This window comes from Ambystoma mexicanum, chromosome 11 (assembly GCF_040938575.1).
Source record: "Ambystoma mexicanum isolate Mex_15411 chromosome 11, UKY_AmexF1_1, whole genome shotgun sequence".
Taxonomy (NCBI): domain Eukaryota; kingdom Metazoa; phylum Chordata; class Amphibia; order Caudata; family Ambystomatidae; genus Ambystoma; species Ambystoma mexicanum.
Window position 1 is genome coordinate 906,334,299 of NC_090934.1, and position 14,947 is coordinate 906,349,245.

Here is a 14,947-nt window from a genome sequence, read left to right on the forward strand (position 1 = left end):
GGACGGCTACATAGCAACCAGTTTGGCTTTTAAAAAGGTTCAAGTTTTATTTAGACAATAAAAAACAGCTTCCCGGTCGCAAGGATATATATATATATATATATATATATATATATATATATATATATATATATATATATATATATATATATATATATATATATATATATATATACATTATTTCAGGAGATGATGGCTGTATGGAAATGAACATGCTAGGGTTTATCAGTTAATGAAAGACAGATCAGAATAGTATATTTATTGCTTTTTGTGTTGTTACGTGGGCACAACCCAATACCTCCTTCATTGAAGACATCACATATTTGGTGACCACCATGCCCCTCATGCATGCCAACAATATCTTCCCAGCAACTTCAGCCAAGCAAATGAAGGAAGATCTTTCCTGTCTACTAGACACTCTGAACCTCACACATCACTTGAAAGACCCAACTCACAAGAAAGATCATTTCTAATTTCCTTGACTTCATTATCACTGCCCTCCCCACCATCCATCACAGCTCACCAATCATGCTGGACTTGTCAGATCATCTGGAAATCCCCTTTGACATTAGGCATGTCACACCAATCAAGCAAACCCATCGGAAACCCAATAAAGAAGACTTCAGATCATTCAAGATTTCCCCTGCAGAGGTTCTCACGGAAGTCCTCGCCACACTCCACCTCTCATGGGCTGATCTATCTCTGGTGAACAAGGACTGTAACTCACTTCTCCTAGAACTCAACATCACCCTCATGATAAATATCAACCACCATGCCCCAGTGAAATAACACATCCTCAAGCTTAAACTTTCTGTACTCTCATACACCCAAGATCTCAACTTCAACAAATGTGCCATCAGAAAAAAAGAAAAAACTAGACGGAAATCCTACAGTGCAATGAACCTCATCCTGGTCAAGGAACTCTGTGCTGCAACCGATGACTGATCACCACTGCCAAGGCCAACTTCTACCAAAACACCATAGTCAAGGCTAACAATGAAAGCAGAGCCCTCTTCAAAACCATCAACCATCTGCCCAAAACCACCCATACTGCACTCTGTTCAAAATTCCACCACCGGCAGCTCCTTCATAAGCAAGACAATCAGCAGGATTCACCAACATAAATCCATCTCCCTTACAACTGGCAGTACAATACAATTCTCATTGCACAACACCACAATTACCTCAACAACTTTCAAGACACTCACTATGTATGCTCTCACTGCCACCCTAGCATCCCCCAAGGCCACATTGTACACAGGTGATACCCCCCCTGCATATTTACATAAGAGCCTTCTGAATGAAGCACTCCTCCCGTACCTGACTGTCATCAACAGTTCCCTAACTCAAGGCACCTTCCCCTTGACCCTCAAGACCAGACAAATCCTCCTGATTCTCAATAGACCAACACTGGACTGCCTAAATCTCTGCAACTACACCCCAGCACCCATCTTCCGATCCTCGAGAAAGCTGTAGCCACACAACTCCTAGAGCTAATGAAAATTAGACCATCCAGACCAGAGATAACAACTGATTACTCTTTCAATTTGTAATCGTTAGCTATTTATTTTGCAACAATCCATATATCAAATTACACAATGACAAATATATTCATATAAAATGGCTCTTTGAACTTAGAACAAACCCATCCCTCCAAACAAACTTCATTCACAACTTCTTCATGCATTCATCACATTCACAAACGATAGAAAATTATATTTTGTTCATATCACAATAACAATAGCAGTTAAGGCATTTCTTAGTTCAACACTTGATTGATTTACAATGTGTCCATCTGTCAACATTCAGAGGATAGAAAAACTGTTTGTCGACATGTTTCGGTTGAGTTCTTAAGTGGGCAATGAATTCCCTTTGTGTGTTATATTCAACCTTCTTCAGGACAGGAGACGATCGCCAAATCTGCGTGGTCTCATAGAAAAGTGGGGGTGTATAAGGCAAAGAGGCCTTGGGTCTATAAAATAAGGAAAATACAAAAAAAATGTCATCTCTGTTTAATAAAAACCCATTTATTGAGTAACAGCTCACTAATAGGGCTGTGTACGAACCGGCTCACCTCCTCTGATTTTTTCAGTGGCTGGCGTGTCGGTTCAGTGGAATAAATCCCGGCATGAAAGATCTCTAATAATGAGCTTCATGTCGTACGTCCTACAAAATAAGGGACATATAACCTCGTAAGTTGATAGAAAGAGTATAGCATACTATTAGAAGAGAAAATTAGTAAATCGGTACTCACTTAGTTAGCGTGGTGGGGCTCGAAAGAGTGCCCGACCTGTAGGTTCAATCAGACTGCAGGGGGGGAGACAGAATGTAAGTGCTTCCAATTATGCACCCATATATCGCGTTACTATTATCACAATATGAAAAGCTTGCTTTAAGAGTTCTTGTAAATGTCAGCTCCATAGAATAGGAAAAATGTGTCCACAATAGGGAGACACAGACCCATGAGCCTACACGTCTAAACCTCAGAATATCTGAGTATCTACAGTAAACTCTAACCCACTCGCCAAAAATGGAGAATTTATACTTACTTGTTGGGTTCCCTGTAATGAATCCCTTCGGAGAGTGTGTCCGTTGCTGGTCAGTCGCAGCTAAGAATGTCACGAAGCTGTAACAGCAGTGCATGGTTTCAGATATAGAGCCAAATGAGTATGGGCTGGCATAAGCTATATCTGCTGTTGTTTACTTACTCTGTGTTTTCTTCGGCTAGGTCCGTCAATGTATGAATCTGTTGGCGCTCCTCCGCTAGTGCTCGCGGCGATCCGGCATGCGTACCAAGTAGCACCAATGGACGCGCGGCCGCTCGGAATTATGGTCCGTGTGGTATGCGGCTGCTCGGCATTATGGACAACGTAGTTCCCGGGCTATGGCTATATGTTTGTTCTAATTTCAAAGAGCCATTTTATATGAATATATTTGTCATTGTGTAATTTGATATATGGATTGTTGCAAAATAAATAGCTAACGATTACAAATTGAAAGAGTAATCAGTTGTTATCTCTGGTCTGGATGGTCTAATTTTCATTAGCTCTATTGTTTTGCCTGATAGACCACAGACTTAAAAGCAGGCGCCCCTTATATTTTGGCCACACAACTCCTCCAACAAATCAAAGCCAACAAATTCCTTCAGTCCACCCAATCTGAATTCAGACCCAGATGCAGCACAAAAATGGCTACCATCAAGGTGATCGAAGATGTCCTTAAAATTCTCAATAATGGCCAACCTTGCCTACTTGTTCTCTTTGATCTCTCGCTGCAGGGGGAAGATCAGTGAGATCATTTCGGTTCGATCAACTCCTACTTTGCTAATCGCCACCACTTCAGCCACCTCAAGGATCCATCATCACCCACCATCTTCAAACTTTGTATTGAACTGCTTGGAACCCATCTCAATCTACACAACATAAACATCCACCAATATGCAGATGACATGCAGCTCTACCTCAAGATATCCCCCGTTTAAAACATCCACAGGCACAAGGCCTGCCTCACATTGATCCATTCATGGAAGCCCAGTGCTTACCTCAAACTCAACCCCTCCAAGACAGAATTCCTACTGTTGACCGACAACTTTGAATACCCAGACATCCAGTTAGCTCTCTGCTATGAACCTTGAGACGTTACACCTCAGCTGGTCACCTGCACCAAGTCCCTTTGGTTCGACATCAACAGACACCTCTCATTCAAACAGCACATACCAAGGAAGACAAAAACAGCTTGGTACCAACTTTATCTCCTGTGGAAAAGCTAGCCAGAAAACTATACATCTACTGTTCAAGCCTTATTCGTCTCTCCCCTGAATAGTGGTCATACCCTTTTGGAAGGTCTTCTGGTGACTACGCTAGCACCCCTGAGTTGTGTCCTGAGTGATCACGCATGGCTCATCAGAGGACTCAACCCACATTGAACTGTGCAGGCTCCCGCTGAAAGCCTGTATCATCTTCAAATCCTGCTTCATCATCTACAAGGCTGCCACCCTGAAGTCCCTAAGCTATCTCACTGAGAAACTTAGCATCTTCGGAGGCCTGCAATCCAGCAGAAGTGAGGATATGTGAATACTTTAACTCTGTCAGTGCAGGAAGGAAAGAACCATAAAACAGCGCAAGACAGCCCAAGACTCTGGAACCTCCTCCCTGTCAACATCAATCGTCCCCTCGCTTTTACACTTAAGGAAGGAGTGCAAGACCTTCTTCTTCAAGGAATGGCTCCTCCCTAACGCATAGGCCCACACACCCACAACTCACAACTCCATGACAGTTTGGGGGATCTGTTCCCCACTGTTTCCTCAACTGGTTGTTTTTAGACACCTTGCGGTCCAATTAGCAACCCTCTCACTCCCCTATTCTTGTCTCCCCACTCCTTGTTTCTCTGCTTACATCACCATGTTATTCCCCCTATGACTGTAAAGCCCTCTATTGAGTCCCAAAGTGAGGTTCAACCTCACTAAATACCCTAATAATGATGATGATAATAATAATAATAATAATAATAATAATAATGATATTAATAAAAATAGTTATACTTCATCATACACTATTGTACAGAAGAGTACAAACAATATCAGATCCATGGTAAAGAACACTGTGGTTCTAGATAGATAAAGTGTACTCTTTACAGAAGGGCAATCTGATTATTTTAAATGGCAAGATATGAAGTATGACCAATTAGAGAGGTGATGCCTAGAAGTTAAAATGATAAAAGTAATTGTGCCACAAATTGAATATTATTAGCATGCATAAACATCCATGGTGCTCCATTTAAAAGAAAGACTGGCTGTTTTGCTTATCTGTAATAGTCACACCGCATGATTTCTTGTGACGTGTTGAAATTCTTTCAGTTAATGAGATAATACATGTTTCACTTTTCTCTTCTTCCTTAATAGAAGCAATGGATATCTGTTTCTACAACGGAAATGTATACCCGGTAAGAATCACAATGCCATTCCACTAACACTGAACACTGAAAGGGAACGGCCCTCCTTTGCTTCATGTTTAGGTTTGCACTGTACAGTATGGAGCACCCGGCCCCATCTATAAATGCACACATACATAGATGAGGTGGTTATTTAGAGTCTGGCACGTTAGGTTTTCACCATAAACCGAGGTAGCAACACAATGTGTGCATCAGATAAAATTGGGTGTCATAACTGCAGAGTTTCATATGCACAAATTATACTTTTGACGCACAATGAGCCTAAATCAATATTGCAGAGACACAATCTGCACTGAGACTGCATAACAGGAAGTAGATTAATGACCTTGTGCCTTTCCAGGAAGTTGCTTGAGCAAGCTTTCATTTAATACGGCTATGTGCACAAACTGTGCATGTGAATACTCACTGATCCTCTTGAAGAACCTATGCGCAAAATCTGTGAGAGGACCTATCAGCATGCCTTATGTACAGATATGTGTGGAGCTCATTTGCTAGGATACAGGAGCAGCGGTAAAACTGTGCGGGTGATAGTGCCAGATTCAACAGAAGCATGGTGTTCACTGATATTCTCAGTGTCAAACTAGTTACATATAGTCTGTTTACCTGGTCATTTGACATAAAGATTTCGATGGGTTTCTTTCCACTAAAAAAAACCAAAAAAGGTGATCTTCCTTGGCTAGTCTTATTTTAGGTAATTATTCAATGCCACCTTGATATCGTCCTCAGGCATCTACCAAATGTCTCGGTTATTCGCTTGAGGAAGAGGCAATGTGGACTCAAATGCCATCAACCAAACATACAAGATCCATAATGAAATCATTTTTCCAAAATTGCACATTGATTTTTTAAAATGATTTTTATACAAAGCTACTTTTTGTCACTTTCATAATAATGTCACTGCTTTATAAATGACTAATGTACACACTGTAAATTGCTTGTCTTTTCTGTCATCCTCTCCTTTTATAAATAAAATAACCTAAGATGTACAGTAGCAGCTAAAGGCCAATGTATTTGAAACATAGTAATCCACCATATAAGAAGAGAGAATTATATATTATTTTCTCATTTATTGGTGTTTTGTACAGCACCTTCTGCCATTTTAGATAAACACACACACGATATTACAAATTGTATGGTATGGTATGGCAATGTTTGTTTGTAAACCGCCTATACACAAGGCAAGTGTTTCGAAGCGCTCGAAGAGGGAGGGAACAAGGGGGGGAAAACAACAGTCATTCGGAGCCCTTGAGTTTCTGAACGATACTAGCCTGCCCAAGCAGAGCAAGTGCATATAATACAGTTAACAGTGTAGATAACATTAAATAGGTCTGACAACGATTTTGCAGTTTTTCCAAGACCAGAGAGGCACCACCATGCAAGAGGGGAGACAGGAGGGGCGACAGGGAGGAAAAGATAGACAATCTTCAATGCATAGTACGTTCAGATCGTGCAAGTGCACAAATGGTACAGAAGAGGGCAGGGAGGTGGGGCTAGACATAGAAACAAAGAAAAGCACAGTTGGCCCAGCATTTCGATTTTTCCAAATGTATTTTCAGTGTAGTTATTAAAATCAATCTCTGAAAGCACCAAATATCTAGATTGAATTTTTCCTCAAGATCAATATACCCAAAATGCATGAAACTGATGCAACTTCGTCTTTGATATATGATTTCCTCTTTATTTTATTTCTGCTCTTCTCCCCCCTTGTCCCACTGTCCCATTTTGCACAATTGATAGGACGCTACTGAGCAGTTAAGGAGGGATAAAGGATACAAATATCCACCTACCCATGTATATTCTCCTTACCCTCCAGGATCCTGCTATTTTCTGCTAGGTGGGAAGATGTAGGACAAGGGGTTACAGTTTTTCTATCACTGGACATGACAGAGGGAAGTGGTAAAAACAGGAAACGGTGAAATGGCAGGACGCACGTTGTCCCTTGGCCATAAGGAGGCTGTGTGGTGAGAAAGGCCTCCCTAGAATTGCATTCCTCTCCAACATCAGAAGCTTCACACAGAGGCACTAACAGTAGATAAGCCATCAGATTCCGGGCTATCGCCTCAATCTGGATGGAGTTCTGTGGTGGTGATGATGATATCACAAACCCCCGCTCACCATACGGAAATGGCAGAAATGCCCGAAAGGTATGAGTGGGCTGGGACAGGGTGTGGTTGAGCATGTGCTTATAATGACTACTCCTCTCATATGAGGCCTAACCGAACACCCAGTGGCAGTTTTTGGGCAAATAATGCCAATAGTTTGGTCCGTGAGTCAGCAACTTAAGTAAGACTTCGCCTAGATTTTTTATTGGGTGTGTTTGTTTAGTTTATTAAAACTTTTACAGAATTGCAAAAATGTAGACAATATTCAAAAGACAGCAAAATCCATCTGCTGATGCATGCAATGAAAAGAAGCAGGAAAGAGAATACAATTATAGTAACAATTATAGTAACAACCAGCAAGTCCCTTTTTCATGGTTCATTTATAAAAATAGGTCAGAAACATTCTCCCCAATACCTGTGGATTTAAATTAGAGTTGTTAATCATTGTTAATCGGTATACATTCGCCCTGCAACAGCTTTCCCCAAAATCTCTTGCTCATGATTATATTAGGATCAGAGTTTTTTTTTTTTTAAACATCTTTTTTATTGATGATCTCAACAGATACATCGGCACTCAATCAACACTTCACATGGTCTGTCTCACAATAGCATTGTCATCAGTTGTTAAACAGTAAACAGTTTACATGTCTGTTTCGCTGTCTGAAAGCAATTCGCACAGGTACGTCCTGAAGGGACCCCATATGTCCTTAGGTCAACTTGTGCTTGGCTGGGTGAGAACGTATTGTTCCTTGCATTCGTTGATATATTTTAATTCGCGCAGGAAAGTGTTCATGCTCCGGGGCCTGGGGCTTTTCCAATATCGCCAAACAAATATTTTTGAGGAGTCAGATGTTGGGGGACTTGTGTAATATCCGCCAGCATTGCGGCCACCATCTCCCAAAACCGTGCCAAGGCCGGACATTCTCAGTACATATGATAGGATCCCGCCTGCGGGGTCCCACATTTGGGGCAATTGCCTGGATCGTCAGGTGTGAATTTAGCAATTTTAGCGGGAGTGTAATGCAATCTATTAAGGATTTTAAATTGTATTAGGCGCAGTGCCGCATTGAGGGACACCTTCTTCGTAAGCACGCAATATCTCCCCCATTTGTCATCAGGTATCGGCATTTTCATATCTATTTTCCATTTCTCTTTCACTCGGTTAGTCGTAGGGATGTGAGTCTGTATTGACTTGTATAACTTGGAGATTCCCAGCCCCCCTTGCGCTGTGACAAGTTGTATGCATGGGTGGGTGGGGGGTTCGTCAGGAAAAGATGGCCAATGTGCTTGATATGCAGATCTCATTCTATAATACTGTAGTGTTCGGAGCGGGCCCCCTCCCATGCCTCTTAGAAACACAGTGAGGGTCGCAAATTTCCCATAAAAATACATATCTCCTACCTTCATTTCTTTACCGGGGTCCCAGGCTTCCTGTATCAAATGTGGGAGGAATGTTTGGATAGTCCCATAGGGAGATCTCGGGGTATATGGGTTCTCGATTTTCAATTTTTTATATATTGCCCCCCAGGCTCTCACGGTGCAGCTCACGGGGTGGAATTCGCATGAATCTTTGTGTCTTGTGTCAAAGATAACTGATCTAATATCTGTGGGTGTAGTGGTGTATTACTCTATCCATGTGTGGGGTGAGTTATCCGCATCGTCATACCAATGTTTTGCAAATTGCGCCTGTGCCACTAAGAAGTAGAGCTCGAAGTCTCCTCCTGCTTCATATGGTTCTGTCATTTCTTCCCAGGTTATCCTAGCCACCCTTCCACCCCAGAGAAAAGACACTGCCATGGATCGAAGTCTGGAGAAGAATTCCCTTCCCGGCCATGTGGGGATGTTTACAAATAAGTACAATAATTTAGGAAGTACAATCATTTTAAGTAGTGCAATTCTACCATGTAGTGAGATTGGGAGGTGCCTCCAGACTTGTAGCTTGGTGTTGAGTGTTTGTAGCGCCTGCTCGTGGTTGTCAGTGTATAAGGTCTGCCTACTACCGGAAACCAGTACTCCCGGGTATCTAATATGTCGCTCCGACCATTTAAGGCCGCATGTCTGAGCGGGGCACCTTGTGGAGGGGGTGAGCGGGAACATTTCCGATTTAGATTTATTCACTGTATCCAGAGTACTCTGCAAATTCACTAATATCTGCCATGATAGGGACTATGTTCTGGTCTGGTTCGCGCACATTCAGCAGTGCTTCGTCCGCATACAGAGATATTACTTGGGTGGCTCCTTTCAGTGTGATACCCCTGTTTATATCTCTCAATCGAACTGCCGCTGCCATGGGCTCTATTGTAAGGACAAACAGGATGGGGGAAAAGGGGCACCCCTGTCTGGTACCTCTACCCAGCTCAAACAAACCAGACATGGTTCTATTGGTACTTTCGCACCAGCGGCAGTGTATAGCAGTCTGACATATTTGATAAAGTAGGAGCCTACGCCGAACGCCTCAAGGACCAGAAAGAGGTGCTCCCAGGAAACCCAGTGAAACGCTTTCTCGGCGTTGAGTGACACCGCGACCGCCTGTTTATTTGGATTTATTTGTGACATTATGCCGAATAACCTGCGCAAATTCAGGGCAGTGGACCTCCGAGGAATACATCCACTTTGGTCTGTGTGCACCAGCGTAGGTGTTATGGGTAACATCCGGTTTGCTAGCACCTTTGCAAAGATCTTACCATCCACATTCATTAAGGATAGGGGCCTATAGGACGACATGTCTTGTGGCAGGCGTCGGGGTTTGGGCAATACAGTGATTATGGCCTTGCGCAATGTTGAGGGCAGAATTTGATTCCACAGGGCTTCTTCCCACATTTCTAGTAGCACTGGGACCAACTCCTCTTGAAATTCTTTATAGAATTCAGCGCTCAGTCCGTCAGAGCCCGGTGCCTTGCCAGACGTGAGTCCCTATATTGCCTGTTAGCTCCTCTGCTGTGATGGGTTGCTCCAATGCCAGTTTACTCTCCTATGGGAGTCTAGGGAGGCCCAGTGTGGCTAGGTAGTTTTTAATCTCAGCGGGGGATTTCTTATCCCTATCCGCATAAAGATTTTTGTAAAATTTAACAAATTCGTCGTTTATTCCTTGTTCACTTGTGATGATCTCATTTTGTGTTGTTTGGATGGTGGAGATCGGGGTTGATTGTTTTTCAGTTTTTACCAAGTTGGCTAGCATTTTCCCTGCTTTATTACCCTCCCCATGCCTGCGCGCCTGGGTAGGGGCTGCTATATACTGTACTTCTCTCGCTGCCAGGTGGTCAAACTCTCTGAGAAGCTGTGTATTTTGGCCCTGGTATCCTCGCCATGTGTGTGACTATAAGTCTCTTACAGTTTGTTCAATTCCCTTTCCACCCCCTCCAGCTCGCGGCGTACACCCTTCAGAAGGCCAGTGGATTTGGATATCAGGGCCCCTCTAGCCCAAACTTTGAAGGCCTCCCATACTGATGATACATGATCTACCGACCCGATGTTGTCCATGAAAAAGTTGGCAATTTCAATGTGTAGGGTCTCAACGACACTAGGATCTTTAGTATGTCTCTAGGCATTCTCCATCTCATCGTTGGTCTAGGGGTATCTTTCAGATTGATCTCCATTATCACCGGGGAGTGATCAGAGAGCGTGCGGGGAAGGATTTCGGTAATGTTGTAGCGCATGCGCAATGCCTGCAGATATAAACCAGTAATCTATACGTGACTCACTATCGTGCACCGAAGAGTAGAATGTGTACCGTCTACTGGTTGGGTGGAGTACTCTCCAGGCGTCAAGTAAGGACAAATATTAATGCCACCCTAGGGGGTGTCCTGGTCACTTTGGCAGATCTATCAAGGGCCAGGTCTAATGCCACGTTGAAGTCTCCTCCCCATATAATGGTAGGTGCATCATGCTTAATAAGGATCTCTAACATATTTAAGTAGAAGACTTTCATGACATTAGTCATGACATTAGTCTTATCTTTAACCCATCACCCATTTTTTATGCATACACATTGTGATATACTGTGACAGCCATAAGTGTACAAGTTACCAGCATTTGAGTGGCACCAGCGTCCGCGAGACCATATTTCAGTTACCCCACAACTTCCAACAATGCATAACCTTAAACTCTCATTAATGCATACCCTAGCCCAAGACTCAAACTCGTCTGGGTGGTCACAGTAACACGAAACATTCCCATCTCCCCCCCCCTCCACCCACATCATCTACCCCAACTTGACGATGGACCCTATTAACCATTAGGAACATTCCTGAGGGTGCTTTGTTACAGACACGAGGCTGCCAGACCAGGCTCACGACCCGCTTACATTACTTGGAGCCCCCTGCGGGTGTCAAACAGTTCCAAATGGATACTCGTATGTCCGGAACAGCTCGACATAGTTTCAGTCACCAGCTGCAGGTGGGTTTCTCTCATTCTGATCTGGTCCACGGCCCGGGGAAGGGGGGCAGCGGAATGGTGGCCTCTACATAGGCCAAGGCTGTGGCAGGAGTTTCAAAGAAGTGCGCCTTCCTCCATATTAAATACGCATCTTGGCCAGGAATATTAATGCATATGGGACTTGTCTTGCCCTTAGGAGTTTTTTAACTGGCTCATATGATCTTCGGCTGCCTGGACTCCGGCAGCAATGTCAGGATAGATATGTATACGGCTCTCTTCGTATTGCAGCATTCCAAGTTCTCTAGCCATCCGGAGGATAGAGTCCCTGTCCCTGTAATTGAGCAGTCGTGCAATAATCGTGAGAGGCAGAGACCCAGGTTGTGGCACAGGGGCCTGAGTGCGGTGTGCTCGTTCAATGAGGAAGTGATCTGAAAAGGAGTTTGCTCCAAAGAGGGACTTGAAGAGCGATTCCACCTGAATTTCCATTTTATCTTTGCCAAATGACTCTGGAACTCCCACAATGCATACGTTGTTCCTTCTTGAGCACGATTCAAGGTCCTCCCACTTAGCTGCAATTTATTAATGTTTTCTCTGAGCTGGGCAATGTCTTGGCCGTGTTGCACCACCGTGTCCTCGGTTGTTCCAATCCTGTATTCTGCCTCAGTCAGTCTTAGGTTGTGCTTGTCGACCCTGGTTTTCAGTATGCCAATGGTTGTTACGATATCGTCCAGTTTCATATTTAAGGATCGGAAGCCATTTTGAACTATGTTGGTCAGGTGTTCCACCCTGTCGCCGCTCCCCGCACTGGGTTCAGAACTGGATGTCGGTGGTGGTTCCGGCTCACAACTTCCCACCTGGCTACTTGTGTAGGAGTCAATCGGCCCTTTCTTCTTGGCGTTTGCCCCTTCCGCCAGTTTGTCTTGCTTCCTAGTGTTCCCCATGGCTTCCGTGTCTCTCAGCTTTGACCTTGCAGGAGAGAGTAGTGACCACAGTTAAGTAGTTTGGTACTTCGAGGGATAGGTCTACCCTGGGCGTTGCCTAGTTTCTGCATCGAGCCCGGGGCATCCCCGCCAGGTCCTACGCATGTAGTAGCTCTGCACAGGGAATGGCCAGACCATCCGATGTTGCCGATGGATTGTGCTCTCCCACGTTTCTGAATACAGGGTATTAAGTCTACCCAACGGTGAACAACCGTTAGCGTCTGTGGAAGGCACTTGGCAGTTGTTACTCCAGGTTGGCACTAGCAATTGTGGTGGTTCTGGGCTCAGATGGCCGCACAGCGCCTGCACAGTATTGTTTGCAAGAATGGGGGCCCAGCGGCACGTTTGCTGTAGTTGACTCGGGCCCAGCAACGCCTCCGCGTATCTGTACACAGCCGGGTGTGCGTATTGTAGTACCTGATGAGCTTGCACTGCCGAGCCCGTATGTGGTATGCAGGGGGACCGTGCCGCGACCCGCAGCTGCACGCCCTATCTGGACGGGCTGCCCCGAGGCCTCCCACAGCCTGGGTGTGTGCCCGCAGGCCGGATCAGTGCATCGGCCACCAGAGGGTTACTGTATCCCCCACCACCTCGCATCGCGCACACAGAGGTTCGTGTATGCCTGCAGGGCTACAGGATTGACTGCGCTGGGCGGGGGAATACTGTTTCAGTGTTTGCTTATGCGCAGGTCGGGACACGCCTTACCCGGGGCCGCAGGCCACGCACCTGCGGGAGCTCTTCTCTGCCCGCGTCTGGCCGCACGGCACCCGGCAGGGCAGCACTGGGCCATCGGTTTTCTCCGGCGATCAAAGTGGTGTTCGGGTTCTCAGCCTCAAGCCCATAAGCGGCTGTGGAAGGGGCGACAGGCCAACCCAGTCGAATCGCACCGCATCTCCTCCGACGTTGCGCCGTCTTCCCGATGCTCCTTCTGGCCAGAGCGTCAGTGGGCCGGGGTCGCGATCCTCTGGTTCTAGGATCGGTACGCATTTCTGCCCTGTCCCGCCGAAACTGCCGATCGTTGCAGTTCCGCAGACAAGGCACCACCGGTTCCAGGATTTTTTGTGCCGGACCCTCTAAGCTTGGGACACGTCCCAGTCTGTTCGATGTAATGCAGTGGGCTCCGGAAATAGGATTTATTGACTAACGGATAGTTCACGGGCCGGAGCGCTCTGATCAAGCAGCCATCTTCGCCGTGAGCAACAGCGCCCCCTCCAGAGTCGTTTTTAAAAGCTTCTAATCGCCATGACAATGTACACACGCACGTTTTATGCTGATGATGGAGGACTTCTCTGATCGATGCAACTCGACAAATTCTGCATCCTCTATACATAATTGGCAAGCCTCTTATTGGACCCCACCTCTCCAATGTCACCAAAAAGTTGCGACGAAAACACAGAAAAATATTGTGGTATGTGAAATTCAGGAACCTGACTAAATATGATGGTAGACTAAATGGGTGTCTGTCAAGCTGTCCAAAATGAGATCATTTTATTGTGTACTATTTTATCCTGGTCCTTGGCTCACTGCATTATTTAAATGTTTTAATAAACCTTGCATCAGTGTCCACAATCCCCTCACAATCTTGAACAAATTGATAGAGAGTGTAAGCACAAAAGTGATGGGTGTAAGGTTTTGCATGAATCTGAACCACTGGCATTGCTTTGGGAAACCTTCCACACCACTGTTTTTTAGCCCGCCTGCGCCATTGCAAAAGGGGTCCAGCCATATGCAAATCAGTCAGATATTGCCACCAATGGTAGCAGCCCAGCTCGAACTGCTAGGCCAGGTCCCCTCTGCACGGAAACACAAGCAACCCCAGACATGTTTCGGCCTTGTTGGGCCTTCTCAGTGAGGTGCAGCTTGGTTCCCTATGGTGCAGCGAGCAAGGGACCCACGTCTGGGTATACCCTCTCTCAGATGGTGAGACAAACTGTAAGCACAAAAGTGATTGGTGGAAGGTTTTGCATGAATCCGAGTCTGCCGGGCCTAGAGACCCAAGCTATTCCTCACTGATGACACCCAACAAGGCTGAAACATGTCTGGGGATGCTTGTGGTCTCGTGCAGAAGGGATGTGACCTAGCAGTTCGGGCTGGACTGCCCCTATTGGGGTAGGACCAAGCCTGATTTGCATATGGTTTTTCCCCTTCTGTAATGGCTTGGCAGGCTGAAAAACGATGGTCTGGAGGGTTGCCCAGAGCTTTGCCCGTGGTTATGATTAATTCAAAACTTTCCAGCCATCACCTTTCTGTTTTGCTAAAGTCACCCCGTGTGGGACGGGTATGCCCAGACGTGGGTCCCGAGTCTGCCGGGCCTAGAGACCCAAGCTACTCCTCACTGATGACGCACAACAAGGCTGAAACATGTCTGGGGATGCTTGTGGTCTCGTGCAGAAGGGATGTGACCTAGCAGTTCAGGCTGGACTGCCCCCATTGGGGTAGGACCAAGCCTGATTTGCATATGGTTTTTCCCCTTCTGTAATGGCTTGGCAGGCTGAAAAACAATGGTCTGGAGGGTTGCTCAGAGCTTTGCCCGTGGTTATG

At 45.4% G+C, this 14,947-nt stretch overlaps 1 protein-coding gene across 6 annotated transcripts in view; it reads left to right on the plus strand.

Moving 5' to 3' along the window:
* The window catches only part of LOC138503901 (mucin-5B-like), a 456,236-nt gene that overhangs the window by 188,776 nt on the left and 252,513 nt on the right, over window positions 1-14,947 (plus strand). For 4 of the 6 annotated variants that reach the window (XM_069623984.1, XM_069623983.1, XM_069623988.1 and 1 more), the window contains one exon: window positions 4,901-4,941. The exons of the other annotated variants lie outside the window; for them this stretch is intronic. In XM_069623984.1, coding sequence (XP_069480085.1) covers window positions 4,901-4,941 — 41 coding nt within the window. The remainder of the gene's footprint in view (window positions 1-4,900; window positions 4,942-14,947) is intronic. 6 annotated transcript variants of the gene reach the window in all.